Source organism: Mustela putorius, unplaced genomic scaffold, assembly GCF_011764305.1.
Source record: "Mustela putorius furo isolate JIRA1106 unplaced genomic scaffold, ASM1176430v1.1 tig00000450_pilon_pilon_pilon, whole genome shotgun sequence".
NCBI lineage: Eukaryota > Metazoa > Chordata > Mammalia > Carnivora > Mustelidae > Mustela > Mustela putorius.
Genome location: NW_025421385.1, coordinates 20,706,734 through 20,731,371, shown reverse-complemented (window position 1 = coordinate 20,731,371; position 24,638 = coordinate 20,706,734). Strand labels below are relative to the sequence as shown.

Here is a 24,638-nt window from a genome sequence, read left to right as displayed (position 1 = left end):
AAGAGGAGGGGAAAGTAATCCAAACACAGGTTTTATTATAAAAACCAGGGAGGGAGAGAAGCATGTTTATTCTGTAAGATAGCACACCTGCTTGGGGCCCGGGAGGCTCGGTTCCATCAGTTGCCATGGTAAACTCGTTATACTTCAAGGCCATGTGGCTTTGTTTCCTTTTGAGGTCTGGTCCTTGTCCTACCTTTCCTAACCACTCCAACACAATGACATGCAAGCCTGCGACAGCATAATTGATTTCTCCTTGCCTCTATCCACGGTTTACATTTGCGCCGCGCAGGACTGAGGCTCCCTTCTCCTTTGAACTCGCAGCTCGCCACGCAGGCCTGCCTCCGAGAGAGCCATCCTCATTAACATTCCAGGTCCCCCCGTCCCCGCCAGCCGGAAACGAGCCCCGCATCAGTGGCTTCCTTCCTTCCAGTTTTACCAACGAGGGGCTCGGTTCCATGTTTTGCTGCTGATCCAGGTGCCTGGGCGCTCCGTGCGGGGCGAAGCAGCACGCGGGAGAGGCTAAAAATAGAACAGCAGTTTGGACGCATACCAGAGCAGCGACTCCATTTCAACTTGCTTTGCACACTAAGCCTAATGGGATCCATCAGGCACGAGTTCTCTCTTTCGTCCTCCGCCCCCCGCCCCCCTCTCTCCCCAGCTGCCGCCTACCATCAGCGCCTTCCTGGTGCACTGAGCACAGGGAGGTCAGGCAAGGGACAAGAAGTGTGTGTCCTCGTGGTTTCAGTTGTAAGTGCTGGGAGATCTGGGGGCTGCGGTTACTTATTCCTCCCATGTGAGTGTTTCCAGAAAAGAGCAGGCAGGCCCGGCACATGGTCACCTTGACCCAGGCGCACTTCGGGCCAAGAGCCTCTCCTCGTTTTAGCGGAGGCTCTAGTCTCACTTCCTAAACACCCCCCGGAGTATGACCTGGACCCACGCTCACATGCTCCTTGAGAGAGATTACAAATAGGCAGAGAGGCAGACAGAGGGGAAGGGTGGTGGTGGGGGGGGGAAGCAGGCCCCCCACTGAGCGGAGAGCCCGTGGTGGGGCTCGATCCCAGGACTCTGGGATCAGGACCAGAGCTGAAGGCAGAGGCTTAACCCACTGAGCCACCCAGGTGCCCCCTGGGATTCTATCTGAAAGCTTTTCCCAATAGAAAATGGAACAGATCAGTATGGAGTTAGGAACATGCACAAGGCCTCCCCAGATGCCAGCTCTGTTGACTGGGCTCGGCTCTTGGGTGGTGTCCCTGTGCCTCCTGATAAAAGGGACCTTTCCTGCAGCCGCCCTCACCCTGACTCAAAGGAGAGTGATCAGGACCCATACCTTTCTCGTTTCTTCAACTGAAAGGTAATGCGGGTTTTCCAAACAGCGACGCCTTATTCCAACAAGTTGCTGCTCTTGTCGAATGAGAAGTGTGGCGGGGAAAGAGGACTGTTAGAGGATTTCGAAGTAAAAGCATTTTTCATTGTCCTCGCTGCGGAGTTTGGCCAGATAAAACTCAACCAAAATTGATCTAATGGCAGATTTTATCTGTAAGCTTCGGGAAGGTGCCAAGATCTTTTAAATTGTGCTTCGGTTTTATATAATACTAGTGTGAAATAAATAAATATGCCAAAACGACTTCACGAGAAGTCACACTCCAGCTAATCACAGCAGTAATTAATTCCCCAAAGAGTCTCCCCCAGAACAAGTTGCAACACGATCGTTTAATCCTACAGCCACCAGAGGACAGAGGGACGACTTCCCTCAGGCCTCCTGCGTTCAGGAGGCTCAGTTTACCTCCGGGAGATACTGGGTCATTTGTGGAACAAATCTACCCTCAAAAGCCAGAAAGCTTTCTAGGTTTGACAGAAAAATGTCAGCAGACTAGACACCAGGCTATCTGGGATCTAGTCCTAGGGTGAACTTAAACTGTGGTTTCGGTGGGTCCCATGATTACTATGCCGAAAACTACACTGCAGAGGTGTGTGATTTCTAGGGTTCTTTTCAGATTGAAAATTCCAGATGGTTCCAGAAGAAAGTGATTCAAGAATTAAATTTATTTCAGTGCTTGCTTTCTTCCTTTCTCGTTCTTCTTTTTGTTTATTTGGTTGGTGGGCTCATACAGAGCTATTTATCGTGAAAAGGAGCTCATAATTCTTCGGCAGGAGAGGCATTTCTTCTTTGTGGTATTTTCCCACAGTCTAACCTTCCTTCTCTTTTCACTCACCACGAGGAGGTGGGGCTCACTGATTCTTCTTGGTTCATTAGGAAGAAACAGAAAGATCCTGTGTTTTGAGAAACTCTTTCTGGATCATTTCCCAATGATCACAGGACTTTGCAGTCCCTTTGGCAAAGGTGACAGTGACAATGGGGTGTTTGGCAAAGTGGTGGAGGTGGTTAATGAAGTGGCTGAGGTGAAGAAAAACGCTCTTGGCAAAACATCATGAGACAAGGTCTGGAATGCTCAGAGCGGAGGGCTTCCCTCCCTTGCTGAGAAGACAGAGGAAAAACTCAATCTTTAAATAGGTGATTTATTTAAGAGGAAAAAAGAAGAGTATCTACAAGCATCATTTTTCTGAGCACTGAACTGAGACCTAGCTAGTCTAATAGTTAGACTGTAACCATACACCGAGATGCCGCCGGATGATAGAGGTTAAGTTGAATTAATGAGGCATATGTACATTTGGTCCCTGGAATTAAAAATTACGTTTCAAATTCTAAGTTCGTCACTAAACATTGGATAAGAGTCTCACCTTGCATTCGGCATACCTCTCCCCTAAAGTCAGTTTCTAAAGCCTTGTGGCCAAGAGGTTATTTTTTTACTGAGTCAGCCTTACCCCACATCCTCCCCCGAAATATCCGCAGATGAATACACAAGGACAGGGATAATGTCTAAATAAACCAAGTGTTAATCTTCGGGTCGGTGTTCTAAAATAGTTGTTAAATTCCTTTGATGTCCGTGGTCATCAGATTGCATAGAAACTTCAAGGGTCAAGCTTTCATCACCTGGCCAGGTGTTTTGTGTGTGTGTGTGTGTGTACTTTTGTTTTGTCTTTTTGCTACCACTGTTACCAGCTGTAACACTTTAATGACTATTTGTGGGAACACCAGGGACCTTCCCTCGTCATTCACCTGGGGCAGGAACAGTGGCTGAGAGCTCAGGACAGGTCTCTGAAGGGAGGAAGGGTCACAGCCTCACATTATTAAACCCTTGCAAACTGGAACGATTTCAGAGAAATAATTGCTGACGTCATTTTACTTATAATCGTTAGAATCCTTAATGATGGTGTCCCCTCAAACAAGAGAGTCCCACCAGGTCTCAGACGCTACAGCAGTCAGGATGCTGGTGACCTTCTCACTTCAGGTAATGATGACCTCAGGCAAACTAGTGGTTTCCCTTTTCCTGTTTTTATAAACATTCACTTTACCGCCCAGTACACATCAAGGTACCATACATGAACCCATGTTCTTTGCAATTCATTGGCAAACCTTCTTTAGCATCGATATTTGTCTTTTCCCTGCAGTGACAAACGAGAGCTGAACGGACAGCATGATGGTCTTGTTTCCGAGACGACAGAGACAGGTAACAGGAAACAGTAGCTCTCTCCCCCCAGCCCCACCTTAAAATCTTCGTATTTCTGGGGTGCCTGATGTGGCTCAGTGGGTTAAAGCCTCCGCCTTTGGCTTGGGTCATCATCCCAGGGTCCTGGGATCAAGCCCCACATCGGGCTCTCTGCTCAGCTGGGGGCCTGCTTCCTCCTCCCCCTCTGCCTGCTTCTTTGCCTACTCGTGATCTCTGTCTGTCAAATAAATAGATAAGATCTAAAAAACCAAAAAACTTCGTATTTCTATTTAGGGCATAACTAATGTCGCCCCACCACTATCACCCCACCTGGCTCTACAGCTTATGTACATTATATATATGATGTATTTATTATATAGTTATGTTTGTGTTTTCTTGAGATCAGATGACCAAGATATATAATGCTTCTAAAATTACAAATGTGAAGGTGTTGCTGAAGAAAATTTTAAAAAGAAAACGTAGTTTTGTCCTCTGGGCGATATAATTATGAAAACTCAGTCATTCCTCAATTGGGTATTTAGAACTTGGGTCCTGGACCCAAACCACTTAGGGCCCAGAAGATACTTTCATCCACGTCGTCATTTTAGAAGCGAGTCCTCGGGGTTTCAGGCAAGTGACAGGACCTGCTCAAGGTCACACAGCAAGTTAGTGGGGGGAGCGAGACAAGAGCCCCAACCACCGGTCCAGCCTGCCTTCTGCCGCCGCTGCCTCCCGTTCCTGGATATTCTTCCGTGGATAGCCAGGCCCTATTTAGAATATATTTATAACCACGGCTGTGTGTTGTATGGAATGGTTTTGCCAAAAAGTTCTACTGCAAAAATAAAGCTTTGAAGATTACATTAAAAAGAGATTGTTTAACTGTCTGGCTCCAATCCTCTCCTATAGAGCAGTCGGATACATTTATCTAATAGGACATCCGAGCAGCTTTCGCGAAGCAATTGCCCGCGTCACTAGGAATTAACACACATCCATTTCCTTTGAGATAAGTAAAACACCATCTTACAAAAGAGTAAACATTTTATTATTTGTACACGAACCAGGCTGATCGGAGGACCCACGAGCATCTGGCTAACTCATAAAAGTAGCTTTAAGCGAGCGGAGGGTGTTTGGGGTCGTGGACGGCAGCGTCATTTATATGATCTACGGGCTAAGCGGGGAGAGGCCCAGGACGGACGCATCAGGCTGTTAGGAGCAGCGTGGTGGGGGGTGGGGGTGGGGGGCACGTCAGAAGTAGGGACTACAGAGCAGCCACTGCCTCTTTCTGAAAGGCAGGGTCTGAGGAGGTCTCCATGGGAAGAGGGGTCTGCAGGACAGGTCTTCTGGGGTGGGGAGGGGTCCTCCGAGAGGGACCCCGAGGGGACGTGTTGTCCGAACAGGTCCCCCCCCCCCAACCCCGGCACAACCCCAGGGCTCTGGGCACGGAGGGGTCACAGGGGCACCACCTGAAGCGTGGGCAGGGGCCCCCGGGGCGGGGCTATGTACTCCTCTTCCCTGAGCAGCCGCAGCAGGATGTTCTTCTTATTCTTGGGCCAGCTGTACACGTGAGTGTTCTGAAGCCAGGTGGGCACGTGCTCCTAGGGGAGAGACAGCAGCACAGGGGTGAAGGCCTTTAGAGAGAAACCCGGATTCCAGATCCCAGGCCCAGTTCCCAAACCTCCCCGGCTTCCCTGCAGGGGCGTGCCCTCCGGCAGTCTCCGGGGAGTCGTGCTGTTTGGCTTTTTGGAAGGGGTTAGCATGTGAGACGCGCCTGGCTTCGGCGTAAGCTGTAGACCTCATTATGGAAACCACATGTGCGCGGCGTTTGCTGTCAGCCTCCCGGGCTACCTGCCCTTTGCATTTCAACGTGCTTTTCACCACCCTCACATGAAAGGGGTAGGACAGAGGTCACGCAGAGTGATGCGAATTCCTTTGTGGCTTCAGGAGAAGTATGCCAAGGCTACGGGCTTGATGTGATTCATTATCCTTTCCTTCCAGCCACACAGATCTGGCCTGCAGTAGAAGGAGCCCACCAGACCTGGGATCAGGCCAAAAGCAGAAACTATAAGCCTGGGATCGTGAGGGTGCCGGCCCAGACTGCCCTCGCGGAGTGACATTCTGTGGGGGAGGCAGACGATGAATACGGAAAATACATAGTCGGTTTGACGGTGCTACATATTGTGGGGAAAAATATGGCGGAGAAAGGGGAGAGGGGGTCCTGGGCAGGGCGGAAAGGCTTGCGGCTTTAAGTACAGTGTTTAGGAAAGGTTTCACTGAGAAAATGAGCAAAGACCTAAAAGAGCGGAAGGGGCCAGCTTTGTGGATGTCTGGGTCCGGACAGTGCAAAGGTGCTGCGGTGGGGGCGTGCCTGGCCTGTTCAAGGAGAAACGGGCCAGTGTGGCCAGAGAAAAGTCAATGAGTGAGACAGAGGGGGAGGAGAGGTCTGGAAGCAGAGGGACCTGAGTCAGGGCCTTCTAGGTTTTTCTCTGAGTGGATGGGATCCCTTCGGTGGTTGCAGAATAAGCTTAGAAGCAGCAGCTGCGACAGGTCGGGCCCCGTGCTGGTGCGGAGGACACCCAAATGAAAAAGACGCAGCTCCTGCCCTGAGGAGTTCACGGCCCAATGATGGAATGTAAATGAAGTGAAGAAACTATTTTCTAGGCAGTGGTGTACCAAAGGGGCAGGAGGTGGGAGCACTCTACCTCGAGCACAGGCAACCGGGGGGTTGTCTGAAGAAGTTTCATAAGCATTAATAAAACCAACTCAGAGTCGGTCTCCTTTTCCACCACTGTGCTCCCGCCAGCCCTTCCACCCCTAGCCGCGAGCCCCTGGCTCAAGGCACTCTAGCTCAGAGAGCTCAAAAGAGGAACAAGTTAGTATATTGGCAAGGAAGATGAGAGGTCAGCGGAATCTAGGGATTGGGTGATAGAAGGCTAAGCGAGAGTTGCCTACACAGAAAAGTCAGGGAAGGGCATGGCCAGCAGAGGGAACAGACAGTGCGAAGGCACAGAAACAGAAAGAACAGGGCAGGTGTGAGGGCATGCTGGGATAGTCCAGTATGACCAGAGCATAGAGTCCCTGTGCAGATGGCGGGGAGAGAAGACTGAGCAAGTGGGCACAGCCCTCTTCTAAGGGGCCTCATCTGTCATGCTGAGAAAAGTGGACACGATCCCGGCGTCCGTCGGAATCCACGGCACAGTTTCTAAGCTGGAGTGAGACAGATCAAATCTGTATTTTGGATGTTCCTCTTTCATGGCAGGAGAGAGGGTGGCTAGTACAGGGCCAGAGTAGGCAGGGAGACCAGCAAGGAGATCCCGCAGTGGGAACAATGGGAGCCTGCGTGGGGGATGGAAATGCACGCTGTCGCCCAGGGTGTGAGCTCTGTACTGAAGTCTCAGGGCGCCTCTGCCTCCTGCCCCAGGAAGTCTCTGCGGTCCTGACCTTCAGGGATCCTCCTAGGTACAGCTGGGCCTGAGCTCAGGGTGCTGTGGTCTGAGTCTCGAAACAGTCATGACACCTCTGCCTGCCCCTTGCCAAGCCTGGAACATGGCTTCAGATGGTTTTTGTCCCCATGCCCCAAACTGCTAGAATGTTCTTTCGGTGTAAAAACGCTCATATAAACCACAGCAAAGTTCACTTTGGTAACACTGTAGATTTAATTCCTGCCATCTACAGATTTGAGAGCTGAACTCTGTGCACCAAAATACCTCTGTGGACAGTCAGCAAAAACTGCCCATATCTTGACTTTTACTTATGAGAGATAAGAAGTATCAGATGAACCATCTTTTTTTCTCTCCAGAGTTAAAACACAAACTACTTCTTTGTGTGTAATGGCTGTTTGAACAATTAGGACAGCGATGGCCCAGCAGATAACACCTTAAAACCTTCCTGATTCATGCCGCTGAGCTGAGTGCTACAACTTGTGGATCTTTCTGTAACACTGTTATCTCTAAGAACTGATACAGAGTTCTGAAGCTTTTCCACTGAGAAGCCCAGATAACAAGCACACCAAAGCTTGAATTGGAAGGTTTTTGGCTTATTTCTTTGTTTACCTTCTTAGCATTCGGGAAGAGCACGGGGATGAATCTGAAATTCATGCTTCCTTGTTTGATGAATTCGATCTGCATCTGGAACAGAAAGAATTTGAAGGGGTTTGAGTTCAGGAATGAAGGAGAGTTAATGGCACCCAGGACCCTGCAAACCCCCATAGCATTTTTATTCTGACTTCCCTGAGTGCCACACACTGAGACTTTTAAGGTCTCCCCATTACGCATGCATGCTACTCACTCTTCCAAGAATCATTTATTGAAGGCCTATTAAAAGTCACACTCTGTGCTAGACTTCAGGTTTCAAGGATTAGGATACCTTGTAGGGTGTGCCGAGCTGGCTTGTATGGGCTCAGGAAAGCCAGTCGTACGTATCCCTTCCTAATTCTGTGTTTGATGACTTCACACTGGTAGCTTGAAATTGACCATAAGGAGAGTATTTACACCATGGAAATGGGGAAATACTACAAATCAGGATTTCTTTCTTTTTTGGGTGGGGGGGTGGTGGTGGAGACTAGTTAATCAGAGCACTGCTGCTAGGATTCCTATCCTCCCAAAGCCAGCAGATTGGTGAGCAGGAAGAAGGATACACTGCCAACCACAATGCAGTGTGAAAAGTAGAAATAAATTGCTGTGGAAACCCAAAATGGGGGCCATCCATTTCTGCATCGGTGATCTGAAGGACAGTTAGGAGGGATAGATCACTTAGATATCGAAAGACAAGAATTTGGTCCAGGAGAGGAAGCAGGGGTGAGGGGAAGGGCATCCTCAGTAGAGGAAACAGCATGAGCAAATGTCTGGAGGTTGTGGAAGAACGTCGGTGGGGTCGAGACCAGCGAGCACCGCGTTGTGGCTGGGGCACAGGATGGGCTAGGGAGGGAGTGGGAGATGAGCCTGGGGGTCCGCTGTGAGGAGCTCTGCCAGCCACACTGGAGGTCCCCCACACAGTTCCAGTTTGCGCTGACACTGTCGTGGCCCCCAAAGGCTTAGCTGCCAGGAACTCTTTATCAAACCCAGAATTTTCAAGCTGAGGGGAGCTAGCGTCTTCCCAATGCTGTGACCAGCACAAAGCTCTCAGTCATCTGATGACGAGGAGATGAGGAATTATGTGTCCCCAAGTATTTCATCTTCCAATTGATTTTTATCACCGAGAAGTCTTCATTGTACAGGGGAATAAAAACAGGACAGAGAAGAAAGTGACGGTGGTGACAGCTGGTTATTGAAGTCACCATAGAAACCCCCTCACAAACACACACACACACACACACACACACTCACGCACGCACACACACACGAATGCACCAGTTTTTTTTTTTCCCTCTCAGAACCACTGTCTTTTACAATTGAGAGGACCAAAACATGTTTAAAACAATCTGTGTCCTGTGTGACGTGAACACGCCAATCACCAGGACAAAAACATGTGGAAAGGAAGGGCCCAGGGTTGACAAGTTACAAGGGAAGAACTGGATTTAGTCTCAGACTTCCATCCAGTTCCCAGAATCCGTAAAGTTTTGTTCGTCCACTAGGCCGCACCGGATGCTGATTTTCTCTCCTATTTCCAGACACTGGCTTTTTGTGGAGTTGTTGGCCCTATGATGCAGTTACTCGTGGCTACCTCTTCATTCCCTCCGTCCTAGAGGCTTCTGCTGCCTGGAGGGCACCTGGAGGTCTACTTATCTGGCCTCTTGAGCCCCTCTGGTGATAAGGAAGAGCCCAAGACACTGTTGTCCCCAGAAAACTGAGTTGGGAGACAATCTGGTTACTGGCCGGGCACCGTCAGACAAGCTCCGGGGGTAGCTGTTTCACTGCCTGGCACTGCCGCACACCAGCACAGCGTGACAGGTTTCCTCAGGAACCGGCAGGGACCTGGAGCCCTTCCCACACACCAGCTGTCAGCTCCCAGGACTGGCAGGTTCCTAGAGATGCAGACAGGACATCCAGTGCTGTGGGCCACGCAGACATGCAGCAGGCAGCCAAGGGACGGCGGCCGCCACAGCCAGCCGTGACCGTGGGCCGGGCCCGTCCGTGGACCATCAGACTGGGAGAAGATGGAATGGGAGGATGCTTAGCCCCTGGCTCCTTGGCCTTACTCTCTGGCTTCACCGCTCGCCTTGGCCTTTACTTTGGGTTGGTTCTAACCTCAGATAAGTGGTCGGTACTTGCTAGAAGAGGAGACAGATGGGGAAGCCCCATCCACCCACCTGCTCTGCCTTTTTCCTGGGCTCCTGATCCACAGGGCAGACTCAGACTTAGGTCAGGCTCCCCTGAGGTCTGCTGCTGGTCCCCTGTGTCCTGCCTTGTGCCGCTTACTTATTCTATCCGGGCCACTTCAGCGTCCTGCCCCATATTCCCATCTTAGACTATGATCCTTTCTGTCCATTCCAGGCACTTGTGGAATGTTCCAGTTGGAATGGAGCTTACAAGTTCTAGTCCAGCGGCTGTCAAGCCTTTTTAAAAAAAAATTTTTTTTTTAAAGATTTTATTCATTCATTTGACAGACAGAGATCACAAGTAGGCAGAGAGGCAGGCAGAGAGAGAGGCTGAGCAGAGAGCCCGATGTGGGGCTTTATCCCAGAGCCGCCCTGACCCCCAGCACCTATGGCTACCCAGTAGGGACTCCACGGAACATTTTGAAAGTCACAAGCCTAGTCCAGCATCCTAGTCAAGCAGAACTGTCTCCACAGCACCTCTGTCATCTTGGAAAGCAGGGAGATCACTAGCTCACAAAACAGCCAATTCCAAAGCTGGGTGATATTTTCCATCAGAATGTTCTATCTATCAGATGCCAAGCAAGCCTAACTTCCTACAGATTTCTCCCACTGGCTTTAGTTGGGCCAGGCCCCATGGTTCGGGTGTGGCAGCAGACTGTTGCTCATCCATCATGAGCTCAGAACAATCCCTTCCCTTGACCTGAGCGTGGACATGTCCCATACACATCACAGACATGACCCCATCACATCTTCACAACCACCCTGTGACCCACTGCATGATTAGGGACATGGAGGCACAGAGAGGTTTAGGCAGTTGGCTCAGGGTCCCACAACTATACAGGAAGAAGCGAAATCTGAACCAAGTCCCTCTGACACAGCACCGTGTGTCCATTCTACTTCGCTACTCTGCGTCTCTGATGTACCAGGGGACAGAACAGGACAGATGCAGGAGCCCCCCCTCTCCTCACAGCCCTGGCCCAGGCCCCTCTTGGGACCACCCAGCTGTTGGTGAACAACCAAGCCAGCAGAGCCCTGCTTCCAGGGTCATCTAACCGGAAGTGAGGGATCACCGATGACTGTCCCCTTGCAACAGACAGGAACGGAGTCCCAGGGATGTGGCCGCTGGCCCACAGTCCCGAAGGCAGCCGGAGCCAGAGGCAACATCCCCTGTCCTGCCCGGGGTTCCTCACCCCATCACCTCGCCACCTTCTGTTGGTCCCCAGCGGAGGACAGGCCTTCCCAGAAGAGCGCACCCCTCTCTGGGGGGTGGCGGGGTGCGGCGCTCCCCTCGCCACTCACCATGCGATGAATGTACTTAGTGTGTAAGCCGTGCTCGTCCTCGTCCAGCTGCGACTCGGCACCTTCCACATCCTGTTTGTATTTGGGGCTGATTGCTACAATTATCATCACTGTCTTCTGTTAATGAGAGAGAAAGCGTGTTTATGGAAGTGTCAAGGGTGGTCCGCTCGCCGAAGGGAGGTTCGGGGAAGGCAGGCTGGCAAGCGGCCAGCAGGGCCCCAAGCCTCCCCACAGGCCCCCCGCACCCCGAGGGCCTGCATCGCTGGTCCGCTGCGGAGAGCGCAAGGCGGCGGCCCCCACTCGGCCGGGCTCCTGGGTCCCCACCTCCCTGCCGCCTCCCTCCCGGCCCCCTTCAAACTGGGGCGCGCTCCCAAAGGGAGGCGGCTTGGCCCACCATTTCGCACAGGGGCCGCCGCTAAACAGACCGGAGCCTGGCCCAGCCCCGGCCGAGGAGAAGCCCCCCCCCTCCGGCGGCGGCAGGGAAGCTGCGGGTCCGCACTCCCGAGCGCCCTGCCCGCGGCGAGCGCGGCTCAGCGCAGCCGGCAGGAGCGGCCCCTTCCGCACAGAGCCCACGGCCGGCTGCAGACAAAAGGAAAAGCCGCAGGACCCCAGCCTGCTGCGACTCTGTCCCCCACCGCTCCCTCCAAAGGAAGCGGCTGCTTCAGCCGACACGGACACGCTGGCGGCGATCAATTTCTATCTTGTTAGAGCACAAAGTGTCCCAGTGGTCAGTATAGATTCTGTCAGTGGAAAACAAATCACAGGGCTGCGAGTGGGCGCCTGGGTGGGGGGCTGCGCGGCAGGGGGCCTCCTCCCCACCTCCTCCCCCTCCCGTGGAAGCTCTGGAGCGCCATCAGGCAGAACACTTGGGGTGGCCTCGGATTCAATTGAATTCTGTTGCTCCCTCCCTACTCCCTGCCTTCATTTCCGCTTTTCCTATTCTGGTGTAAAAAAAAAAAAAAAAAAAAAGCCAAAAAAACAAAAAACCTGCTCTGATTGTTATCAACCACCTGTGTCTGGTTTGACCGTTATTTCCTGCCTGTGCATGTCCACGAGGGTGACCCCATCCTTCCTTTCCAGGTCTCTACAGGGCTGCCAACAAGCGAGGCTTTGTTGGGGGCTCTCGCAGCTCTGGACTTGGTAGGTTTGCCAGGGCTTCTTTCATAAAATAACTCCACAGGCGAATTGTCTTTTTTGCCAGAAAACGAGCTCAGAATTTGGGACTGTACTTACATCTCGAAGGTAGCGTTCCATCCACTTAATGATATCAATGCCTCGGATTCTATCCTCAAATATGTCAATCTACGAGAAAAAGATGTGGGAAGTGGTTCTTAATGAGAAGCTTTCTGTAGATGTGGAGGGAGAGAAAACACAAGAGACTGTATGCATTTAAGACTGGAAAAATTACGATTGCTTTTTGCAGGGAGGAACATATAAGTCTAAAACAAAATACAATTTCCTTAAAGTGTTCCCTATTTCAACATGAGTAGGCATTCAAGTATTAATATCCATAATTAGGATATAGTGGTACACATCAAAATCTATCTTTGGCTATACAATAATTATGTTTTAAAAATCTGAGAGACATAGTAGACCAAGTTGGATATAAGCCAGCAACATAGAGATTATATATATGTAATTTGAAAGGCTAACATGATATCATCCTGGAACATTTTAATGAATGTGTGGTGTACAAGTACTGAGATACAATTCTGGTGCTTTTGTTGCATTAGCCAGGTCATTATTATGGTATTATATCCAGTTTCGATCTATGCGTTTAAAAAGGATTGGATGAAACTTGGCGCAAATCCAAGGAACAGTCATAAAAACAATTCCTGAGATGGTGGGAAAAGGTTTATGATGAAAGTCAAGAAGCAGATCTCTTGGGCCTTGAAAAGACTGATATTAAATATCAAGTCTTCGAAGGAATATTTGAAGGGGAAAAAAAACCAGTTATTTTCTATTTTTCAGAAGACTAAATAAGGCAGCCTTTCTGGTGCTCTGGCCTATCCGGTAGCCAGAAAGTAACATATGTGTGTACAAGGTGCTCCTGCTTATAAGACGGATTATACACTAGAATGGGTGACTCAGGGATAGTGTCCTCGAGGAGGGGTTATTTGATTGAGCCACAGTGCTCTCAGATCAGTTGTCCTAAATGTCACTCCTCCATTTAAAACGTATCAAGTCCTAGCCATTTAGCAAGCTCTCCAGGCCATCTGTGACCCAGCCTTACCTCTTTCCCTCACGTGCACTGTTTACTGCCCACACCCTGAAAGCATAACAGACCTCCGTGCTCTCCTCTCCCACATGCTGACTTCCTCGTCTTTGCCTCACCTGCTTCTGCCCCATTGTGACCAGTGGTACTGGACAGTAAACACATTATTATAACATCTTTTCATTGTGGGACGAAAAAGTGCCTCGAGTATACCAAACTGTCAGACACAAGTTCAGAATATGCATCTTTATTGATGAACACTCAAAATGGAATGGCTTTCTTTTTGGGCTGGATGATTCCTGCTTTAAAATGTCAGATGGCCAATGACCACATGAGGTGATCTTGAGAAAGCCTGTGTGGCTTTCGGTGACTGGACTGGTAACCCACTTCTAACATATGAGACAGAAGCAATACAATGTCGGGGCTGAGAAGAAACAAGACAGCTGGGATCTACTCTTGGTTCTACTCTTGGCTTCTGTGCTTCCTACTCGTATAATTTTAAAAACATCACTGAAACTCTCTAAGTCTTATTATCTTTATTTGTAGTATGTGGTTAATAAGCCTACTTCCCAGGATGGTTGTAAGGCCTGAAACAGTTGGACATGGAAAAGGTATATCATAATGCCAGGCTTGAAGTAGGTACTCAATAAATGGTTACTTTAATTGTTACCCCAGGACCTAAATTATTCCTTGCTACTGAGGTGGGTTTTCTGGGAGGCACAATGTGCTGGACTGTTTCTCCAGATCTCCGCCAAAGCGCACAGCTTCTGTCAGGCCAACTTCTCCACACAGCTACTGTTATAGGCCAAATTGTGTCTCTTCCCCCCAAATTCATTATTTGAAGTCTTAACCCCCCACTGCCTCAACCTGACTGTATTTGGTGATACACTTAGGGGCTCTTGATGTATCAATACAGTAACTTAGCTGTCCAGGGTGGGACTCTGTGATTCTACTAGAAGGCTTCCTGGTGATCAGAATCAAGGACAGACTTAAATTCTAAGTGGCCTCTGATTGGTAAGGTCCTAAAAACCTGTCCTCTTTTCCAAGGGCAATCAGTATGCTTACTTGGAAACATCCAAGAGTAAGATCTTTTCTGAGATGTTGGCCTTATGACCTGTAATTTGATTTTATGTCCTGGTTTCCACAGTGCTTTCTTATTCCAGAAATGAGAAATTGAAATGTTGGTTCCTATACAGTCACTAAGTCGGAATGTACAAATTGTATGCATCTTAAACTTGCGGACACTTCCATTAAAAAAAAAATTACAGAATAAAGAAAAAATGCAGTAAAAACTGTTAAAAATAATGCTAAGCAATCATTAAAATGGACGTTTAGTTACTAAGTAGTTCCTTTTTATCCTTCAACATTGCTATTCATAGATATTTTCCTTGATTTTTCACTACTCTCTTGAATTCACTGTCACTAAATACCCCACGGGGGCCTCTGGGAAGGAAAAGACGTGATCTCAGTGTTTGAGGAAAGCCAGCCCTTTGAGTGGCCTCCTGTGGTATTTTATTTATCCTATAGAAGAATGTACATGACGTGAAGCTGTGCTGTTGGAAGGTGCTGCAGGGAAACTTGGGGAGCGTGCACTTTCTGAGATTCCTTGGGCCAAGATCACAGTGCCCGGCAGGGCTGGGTCGTCTGCCTCCCCTAGAACTGACTAGACCAGCTGAGAACCTGGCCGTGGATTCCTCGCCCAGGAGCATGACAGCCGCGTCAGGGTGTGGAAGGCAGCTGGGCACAGCGGGCCTCGTGCTTCAGGCCTCACAGCCCACTGCCCAGCACTAGGACCTGGTGCAACAAGCAGGTGGCCAGGGGGAAGCCCGCAGCCCCCTGCACCACAGGAATCCCAGCCGAAGCAGGCATGCTTGGTGGAAAAGGGCCAAGTCCAAAGTGTGGTAGGCTCTGGCGTTTCCTTCAGGCCAGGGGCCAAGCTGCATTTGTGGTTAGCATGAACGCTCGCCATCCTGGCTGTTCCGAGGTACTCGGGGTTGCTCAGAAAGCATGCAAGAAGGAAGTGCCAGAGTCTCTGGATAGCTGAAAATCTAGAAAACAATTACCTACGTCCATAAGCATTCAGTTCACAATCCCGTACCTCAAATAATACAGTTTAAAACCTCAACAGTTATACGTATGGCTTTTCTCCCTTTGTTTTTCTTCCCACTGTACTCACTTTAGCTGTTCAGCCTTCTCTGGGGATGAGATACTTACTGCAGTTTGGAAGCCATTTACCAGGAGGAAGTTCACGAATTTCACCACCTCCATGGCTGTGTCCATAGAATAGGTGATAAAGACTTTCCCTACGAGAGATTTTTCACATTTATTAGAAACTGGTCAGATTATTCTATCCTGAGCGCTTGTAAATTGTGTGCAAGGTCTTTCTGTCTTTCTCAAATAATGAAGTGAAACTCTGGGATGGGGGTGGCCTGAGGGCTCATGCCTGCAGCTGTGTGAATTGCTGTCCTCAGGAGAGGCTGAGAGGCAGGGGGTCTGAATAAGGGGGTGCAGACTGCCCCCTGCGCGGGGAAAGAGGAACGCCGGCAGCCTCGCACAAACCAAGGAGGCTGCTGGAAAACCACGTGATGCATTAATACAATCCATCAGCCAGAACCCACAGGTCCTTGAGATGAGGCCACCTCCCGGTTTCTTAGAGACACTTGGCACTGTGCCTAAGGAATACTCTCACAGCAGGCCACGAAGCCGAACCTTGCTAAGGGGCCACCCAGCAGTGTCCTCTTTTGATCTCACGATGCTCTCTGCTTGTTTGACAAGAGCAATTAGGGGAGAAGGAGGAAGTGGTTCCTTATGCCCTCCTGCCCCTTATGGGAGGGAGAAAGGCCACTGGTGGGAGAAAGGCCAGGCTGATGGGGTACACGAAAGCAGAAATGTTAGTAGGACTTTCAGTGGCTTGAAGGACTGAGATGCCACCTCAGGATACCCAGCGTCACTGACCCCCTTCCTCCTCCCTAGATCAGCCTGAAGCCACAGAGGGCCCTGTGCCCACGAGCCTGACCCAGTCAGGATGCAAACCACTGTTTTCTCGCACTAAAATCTTGTGGGAAATTATCTAACTAGCACGGTGATGGGAGAGATGAATAATCTCGGAGTGTTGGCTTTTAGTCTGCAATGGACAGGCTCGATCTCAGAAAGTCCCTGGGGCAGAGCATGGAGAAGAAAGGAAGGCTAGAGAGAAAATGTAAATGTGTATGTATTCATCTGTGCTTGGGCTCTGGTGCTTTGGAATGGATCTCTCAAACAGAAGTGTGGACGGCGGTTACATTGACTCATTTAAGCAGTCCTGTTGATAGCACTCAACCTATCCTTAACACCCAATATTCAACCAACTCCTACATAAGAATTTTAGGACTCCTTTACAGACTAGAGTAAGATAAATAATGATCTACAGACTGACATCAGGGTGCTGACCGATGCAGAATTCATTCTCCAGAAATACTCAGAATTAAAATGTGTGAGATCTTGGGATGCCTGGATGGCCCAGTGGGTTAAAGCCTCTGCCTTCGGCTTGGGTCATGGTCTCAGGGTCCTGGGATTGAGCCCCACATCGGGAGCAGAGAGCCTGCTTCCCTCTCTCTCTCTGCCTGCCTCTCTGCCTACTTGTGATCTCTGTCAGATAAATAAATATTTTTAAAAAATAAAATAAAATATAATAAAATGTGTGAGATCTTTAAGAAGATTAAATACATTTTTTGAATGATAAACAATAGTGGATCCTTGCCACAGAAATCTTTAGGAGTCCTAAATGACTAGAGCACAGATTCCCCAGATGGGAGTTATCAAATGCAAAAGGCTTGATTTCCAGGTTTGTTTCAAAGAGGCACCCAGATTTGCAAAGGGCTTCTCAGAATTACCTGAGCTTCTCTAGCAAGCACAACAGAATATAACAATTTCACAAGTAGTGGCTGTTTTCCTAAGATTCCTGGAACTTACTGTCTTGACTGACCTTAATATGAGAACATTTTGGTGATAGTTCAACATTTCTGGTTCTGGCTGCAAAATATGGAAAAAGAATCATCACCTGACACTTAGTCGAATGTTTCTTTAAATAAAAGGCTTAGTTTGCATTTGGTTGTAAAGCAGTATGGAGAATGTGAGACCGCTTTTTCCAAACAAGATTGCTCATTCCTACAGGAAATGACCTCGTTCTTGATGGCTGCTGCTAATTTATGGCGAAACACTAGGTCCCCGGCCAATACCACATGGACATCCAATCAATTTACCCAGGGGCAAGTCCACTCAAGGGCATCATTTAGAAGAGAGAAGCGTTTGGGTTACTTGTCTTTGGAGTATATGTTTAAGAAAGTCTCACGGTAAGCATTTTGTGAGTATTGCTGGTGGTCTCAGGGTCACTAAAAACATTGCTACAAAATGCGGGTTACTCTTTTTAGCCAAGAGTAAAGAAGTAAAATTTATTTCACTGTGTATATGAGAAATACCCAAGATTATGGGTGAAAAATCCTCAAGTATTCTCAAAGTATAAGACCTGGCAAAAAGAAGAAAAAACAACACTGCAAACAACTTACGTAACTCTTCTGGCAAATTGCTTGTTTTCAGAGTTCCTCTGGCTGGAGGGTTACTAAGGGGTCTAGGGACAGCAGCTGGGGACGGAGCCTGGGGACCCAGTGGTCTCAGTTCTGCAGGACACTCCAAGGACTCCTCAGGAACTCCAGCTCGATGAGGTGGCTGGTTATATAGTTGGTCCCTGGAAAAGAACACGTTTATAGTAAAATTTTCGTTTTACAATGGCCAATCCAGAGGGACAGAAAGTCTTTGAGAAGCCAGTGAGCTAGCTCTTCCCCTCTGCCTCCGTTTCTTTCCTAAGCGAGGGTTGCTTCATTGAATTTGAGTCAATAAGTGATTGGCGGGCAGCCGAGTGGAAGGACCCGTGTGAGGGTTCAAAAGAGGGAACTTAATTCGATTTCTCCATTTAAAGACTGTCTAATTGGGAAGATAAGTGGTATGTACAAGGCAGACATGGTCACCAGTAAAAGAAAGTAGTATAATGGGTGATAGACAAGGTTGGTGTTATAGGCATTCAGATAAAAAGACAGGACTTTTAACTCATGATAGGTAACATTTAATTGTGTATCAGAAGGTAGGAAAGGCCTTGTAAGCTTCAAGTTTTTATGTTGTTGCTAATATATAGATGAGAAATCTGATTTTGAAGACCCCTTAGAGAAGTTTCTACCACATCATTATATGGCGTCTTTATTATTTTTTTGGTTGACAGGTACACTTGTGGGAGATTTGGAAAGCCGAAGGATTCTGTGCAAAGTGCTGCTGTGAGGTGCCGAGCTCGTCAAGAGGCATCCCCGTGTCCTATTACCAGCCTCCCTTGTCAAGTTAAGGGCGTAGGCAGCCATTTTGGGTCAGTACAGATCTAGCAGGAACAGAATGGATCTAGTCGTTGCAGTGGCTGTGGCTTCCTGATTCTGGATTGTACTATGACAGCGTGGCCTCCAATGGAGAGTTCTCTGGTGACTTTCTCATCTTCTGCCTCTCTCCCTGAGACAGAGAAAGCAGCTTCTTTGGCGTCCTATTCTGTGGTGCTACTTGGGATCTTTCTTGGAATGCTGGCCTAAAACTTGCTCCTCCAATGGCCAAATCCCTTCTGCTACAAATAACTAGAGTTGTTTCTGGGTTCCTGACAGGGGGACTAAAACTGTGTCTGTAACGTTTTATTTCCTTGAAAAAACAAAACAAAACAAAAAACCAAAAAAACTCTGAAGGATGTGTGGCTCTTTGTTAACATTAAAAAAAAAAAATCTAGGGAGTGGGAACGTGGATGTTTGTTATTTGTTGTAGGTTTGAGATGGTTTTCTATTCTAAATTTTAAAAACTGCTTTGATTTCAAAATTGTTGTGTATCTGCCCAGTTTTTATAGATTATTGCATACACTTACATTTTTACCCAAAAGAGTAATAAAAATTTTTGAAAGTCTTATGCAACGGGACTTAAAATAAAATTACACAGAATCTCAAGTGTACTATATTTCTGAAGTGTGAATGTTTGAGGAAATTATTTTTATTTTAGATTTTTACTAATACATAGAAAAAAAATCCTTATAATATAAAATATGCCCTCATCTAATGGGGACCCAGGTCCACATCTTTTTTGCATTAAATTCCTTTATACTGAAAGTTACTTGGTTGTAATAGAAGCAATTGCTCATTAGATTAAAAAAAATGTTAAAGCTTTGGTAATGTTAAGAAACCTCCCTGGAAAAACAATATCATGGATATTAATGACAGAGTAAAGTTTCTATGTCAAGGTTTACTTTCAAATTTATCACTGAGGACTAGTTTCTTTATCCAAACTTATTTTTCATTATCCTAAAATGATAAAATAAATCCAAGGAGACCACAGCAGGCTTAAATGGATGTTACAAAAGCAATTCCTCTGTACTAACTTCTCAATTCTTCTGTAAATCTAAAAATATTTTGAAATAAATGTTTATTTAAAAACTTACTATTGCCTCCCCTATCCAATGCCAGTGGACATGTTTCATAAGGATGCTTAAGTTGTGTTTGTTTTCTTGGACTTGTGGATATTTCTTATGCAAGAGTACTTTTCTGGTTGTAAAATCACATTGTCTTGATTTCGTTATTTAAACTCTGTGCCATTTTTTTAAAAGTTTATTTATATTTCAGTAAACTCTACACCCAACTTGGGGCTTGAAGTCACAACCCTAAAATCAAGAGTCACATGATTCTCCGATGGAACCAGCCAGGTACCCCAAATTCTGCATAATTTTATTCTTAAAAAATAAGAGCTCTGTCAAGAAAGAAAATCTGAGAATGTTTGGGCTTTTTAGGAGAGGGGAAAGCAGGCATGTGCCTTATCTGCCATTGTAAATAGAATGGGCTTTTCTTCTTTTAATAAACTTTCTGAGCTAATTACCCACTTCCGCATTTCTGAAAAATCTGCTTTAAAAGGATCTTTGTATCTCTCTTTGTATCTCATTCTAGTCTCAAAACAGAATATAATTTTACTTTGAGTGGTATATAAAAATTCTGCTTGAGCAGGAACAAACCTTTCATCTACTCTTCAATTTTTTTCTTAAGTTAATAAGTTCCATTTCTAGGAGTTCTTCCTCTGTATTTTAGATCCGTAAATTAAGAGAAGAGGAAAATGTGAAGAAAAGTCAAAGGAGAACAATGAGGGGGAGACATGACTGAAGGTTAGACAGCTGGTCTGGTCAAGCAAAACCAGAAATGGTTTTCTGAAAGAAGTATCGGAAAGACCTAATAATGGCGCTCCGTATGTGTGGGTGCTTGTATTACAAAAGAAAACAACGGGCTTTTTAAAACTGCTACTGAGAGTTAACGGAATTTAAAATTTCAAAGTAAGACATGGATTTAAACAGGCGTGGAAACTAGGGATATAAGCAAGAATTTCCTAATGGCGGAAGTCAGTCCCAGTAAAAATAAAAATCTATTTCTGAGCTAAAAGACCAGGTGACTTGAGAGTAAAAGGAGGGGGGAGTGTCACTTGGCATCTTAAGGGCCTTTCCTTCAAGAGAATTTTGACAAGTCACCAGTGGCTTGAATGTGTCTGGTGGAGAGATTCCTGACCACCAGCCGCCATTTCCTCCTGACTCAAAGAGTCCGTTCTTCTGTGGGCCTCTGTCACTAGCCTGGGTGGCACAACAACAGAGAGTTTTGATACATCTTGGTCCCATTGGTATCGTTCTAAATCATCACTAAAAAATGTCTGAAAGTTGGCCCTGTCATAGTGATACCTTGGGAGCCCCAGGGAGGAGTGGTCTCTTTGTGCGGGCCTCTGGTCTTGGTCCCAGGGGCTGGGGTAATTCAGGACGACCTTCTGCACAGGCCGTGGGCCCCTCACACTGGCTCCAGGGATGGGCTGGACCACTTGGTGGTAGGCTGCTTGGGGGTGGTCGTGGCCACCTGTAGGGGAAGACAGCAAAGTGAACAGGGCAGAATGACTCGAGCACCTTTGTAGGAAAGCAGAAGCTCAGGGCCATTTTTTTTCTCCATATCGTGGGTTCCAGATATCAGTTACCACCTCCGTAATGCTTGCCATATTTCTGTACTGTTATTTACTTGATTGTTTTCATGAAATTTAGTCATTTTTTTTCCCCTAAATAAAAACATCTGTGAAATCACGAGTTCGGTGTTCTAATTGGAAAGCGCAAAGCTCCACACAGGCCTCTATTTTAATAAGATACTTAGGATAATCCAACCACGAGAAACTCTCACACCAGCATTCCGACCATAATTTTCCAAGTTTCTAGAACCCAAGGCTAGGAGAAATTATCTCCATGATAGATACAGAATTGATACTCTCTTTTTTCCTTTCCCCAAGGGGACACCACACACACACACACACACACACACACACACGCTCTCGCACACATATACCATTCCCTTAGGAAGAAGTAAATGAATGAGGAAAACTTGGCTCGTACCTCTGGGAAGCAGATAACCGGTTGGCAACATCTCCCAACTTTCTCGGTTTTTGTTCTTGTTAAAGCCTACATGCACTAGGGGCCGCAGCACTTAGGAAAGGGCCAGCCCGAGAGCAGAGCGAGGATGGGTGGCGACTTGTGTACATGTGTAATCTAAGAGAAAGTGGGTCCCAGCCAGGCCAGGAAGCAGAAGGGTCCCCAGGGAAGAGCGGCAGCCTGCCTGAGCAGGTGGAAGATAAGAATTGAAGGGCAGAGGAGGGAGGTGGGAAACCAGGCAGGTTGAGAGAGGAAGCCCCCCAGGGACCTGCCCAGGCCCCAAGGGGCTAGAGAAGGACATCTAAGCAGTGAGTGTGGGGATGCGCCTTAGGGATGGGTCTAGCCTATGGAGGGGTTGGAGAGAACCAAGTGGATAACCGTGCAGCACAGACCACGAGTACCTCCTTGTGATCCACGCACCACCGCCTCTGCCCAAGAAGGATAATCCAGGAGGCAGAGCTGGTCACAAGAAGAAGGAACCTTGTTTTTCAAAACACTGATTGGCCTTTATTCTTTGTCTGATGATAATAATAATGCTGTTTGCTTGCTGTGAAGGTAGGATACATGCAGGAAGGTAAAGCGAAATAAAACTAGCAAGTAAGCAAGCGAGCCACAGACAAGGTGGGTCAGAACCAGAACGCAGGGCGGTGGGGGGCTGGTGAGAATGTGGCTGGGAATTCTGTTCTTGGTTTGGCAGTCAGCAGCCATGGACATTTTCAAGGGAATGTTCAGGGGAACGATAGCCTCAAGTATAGACAGAAAACAAATAATGTGCATGTTCACTGTCTCCAGGTCTCCACTGTCTGACTCAGGCAACTTGGCTGGGTGACCCTGAAATGTGGCCAAGCCAGTCTCTCAAGCATGGTCAGGTTCCCTGGGTTCAATCTATTGTCTGCTTTGACACAGGACACCAGCCAGGTCCTTCCTGTCCCCTCTCCAACACAGGCTGTCTCCTGGCCCAGCCCCTGATGCCTTCCTGAAATTGCTTAGGGCTGGTTTTGATGTTGTGTGTGTGTGGGGGGGGTGCTTAAGGAAGGGGAGGCAGGATGGAGAGATGTTTCTGGATCTATCTTGGCTCCCTGACTAATAAAGGAGACCAGGACTTGGAGAGCATGCCTACGAGTGGGGACACGGGACTGCATAAGATATACCCCAAAGACTTGGCTCTTACAGCCATTCTGGGGCAGGTCAAACATATTCCAAGGAGTCCGATGGCCAGGTGGAAATTCAGGGCAACAAAGCAGTTGCCACTGCTGTTCTTTTTCCCTAGAAAGGGGGAGAAGTGTCACGGCCCTTAGGTCCCCAGGCAGGGGCCAGCCCTGCTTTCAGATGAGTCTTGTGTGAGTGGACCATTTATAAAACCAGCTACAGCTACACCCCTCCGGAGCCCTCCCCTTGCACTTAAAATCCTCCCTGCATGACTGCATCCCTGCCCTTGACCTTAGCCCCTCATATGCTCTCCCAAGCTCACCAAGCCCCAGCTACCCTGGTCATCTTTCTTCTTGAACACCCCAAGCTTGTCTCTACCTCCAGGACCATGAGATGGCCATCCTCTCTGCCTAGTGTGCTCTCACACTCACACAGACCAGCTTCTTGTTGTTCCGGGCTTATCATGTGTTTGAGTAAGCATGACTCTTACTTGTCAACTTTTCGTCTGCCTTCCCTACCGGCATCTAATGTCTGTGAAAGCAGGGACTGCATCCCTTGGTTGCCATGTTGCACACAGGGATGCTTAGTTAACACGCGAACGAATGGAGATTGCATGCTTTCAAAGCCAACCTCCTGCGCACAGAGAAAGGGAAGCCACGAGACTGGCCACTTAGCTGCAGCCCACTTGAGTCTTGTCTCCCTCCACAAGTAGGAAGGAGAAAGACGAGGTAAAAGAGAGGAAACTTTGCTGGAGGCCTTGAAAGTTGTTCATGTTTGCAGCCATTTTTGCTTCCCTGATCCATTATTAAGTGGCTAATAAGGTTTTACTTGCTTTAAAAGGGCTACCAGGCTCTAATGATAGGGTTTGTTTCTTTTCCAGAGAGCGGATGTTAGTGCTCTTAATCAAAAGCCTTTGAGTCGAGGTCATATGATTTCTAACAGATTATTTCCCCGCACAACATGTTTTTGTCTCATAGCAACAAATCGTGTCATTAAAATCACTAAGGCATGTGGGCTAAGGTTTGATTAGCTGTAACTTTCATTTCTGAAACGGTCACCTGCGGTAAAAACTTACAGTGGTTTACGTGAACAGATGAAAAGGATCCACCTTCCCAATTTTTAAAAAATTGACAATGGAGTCCTCAGTGCCATGCTTTCATTGGCTAAAACAAAAAGATATCGAACTCCAGAGGATCAATCAAAAATAAGCTTTCCCTTTTGTGAGTGAAATTTGGTTGTGTGGAAAACTGGCTCAGTAAGAACGTTTATCAGGTAAAGGAGTATCTTTTCATTGCTCACGTTTTAATCATTCTGTTCCACGATGTTGACCGAACTTTTTTCCTTTAGTTGGGCTCCTCGATAGAGAATCGTGGCTAACATTTATTCAACCCTCGCCCCATGCCAGATACTGTACTAAGTTCCTTATTTGGGGTTAGAGAGGTCAATTTTCTGTTTTCCTAAAGAAGTTCAACTTACGATAAAATCCAGTTCCCGACCCTGCTGCTTGCATCTTCACCTTGTGGCGTAGCTCACCTCGCTCCAGCCCTGCTGGCTCGCTTTGGGTGCCTTTGGTGCCTTCCCTATACCAAGCTCCTTGCTTCCTTCTCCTTCAGATTTCAGCTCAAATGTGTCCTCTTAAGGAGGTCTCCTCTTACCATCCTACTAATGTCCGACACCCAGTTTCTT

At 47.7% G+C, this 24,638-nt stretch overlaps 1 protein-coding gene and 1 long non-coding RNA gene across 10 annotated transcripts in view; one reads left to right on the top strand and one right to left on the bottom strand.

Annotated features, from left to right (window-relative positions):
* Window positions 1-20,024, top strand: part of LOC106005890 — a 45,933-nt gene extending 25,909 nt beyond the window's left edge. For both annotated transcript variants that reach the window (XR_001179597.2, XR_001179598.2), the window contains 3 exons: window positions 3,511-3,569; window positions 17,468-17,646; window positions 18,567-20,024. This is a non-coding gene — a long non-coding RNA (uncharacterized LOC106005890). The remainder of the gene's footprint in view (window positions 1-3,510; window positions 3,570-17,467; window positions 17,647-18,566) is intronic.
* TRAF3IP2 (TRAF3 interacting protein 2) overlaps window positions 4,569-24,638 on the bottom strand; it is a 47,925-nt gene continuing 27,855 nt past the window's right edge. For 4 of the 8 annotated variants that reach the window (XM_004753520.3, XM_004753519.3, XM_013056710.2 and 1 more), the window contains 7 exons: window positions 21,078-21,246; window positions 17,860-18,038; window positions 15,530-15,618; window positions 12,334-12,402; window positions 11,101-11,217; window positions 7,598-7,672; window positions 4,569-5,143 (listed from right to left, as the gene is read on the bottom strand). In XM_004753520.3, coding sequence (XP_004753577.1) covers window positions 4,997-5,143; window positions 7,598-7,672; window positions 11,101-11,217; window positions 12,334-12,402; window positions 15,530-15,618; window positions 17,860-18,038; window positions 21,078-21,246 — 845 coding nt within the window. In that variant the 3' untranslated portion in view covers window positions 4,569-4,996. The other 4 variants (XM_013056714.2, XM_013056715.2, XM_013056713.2 and 1 more) reach the window with 4 other exon arrangements.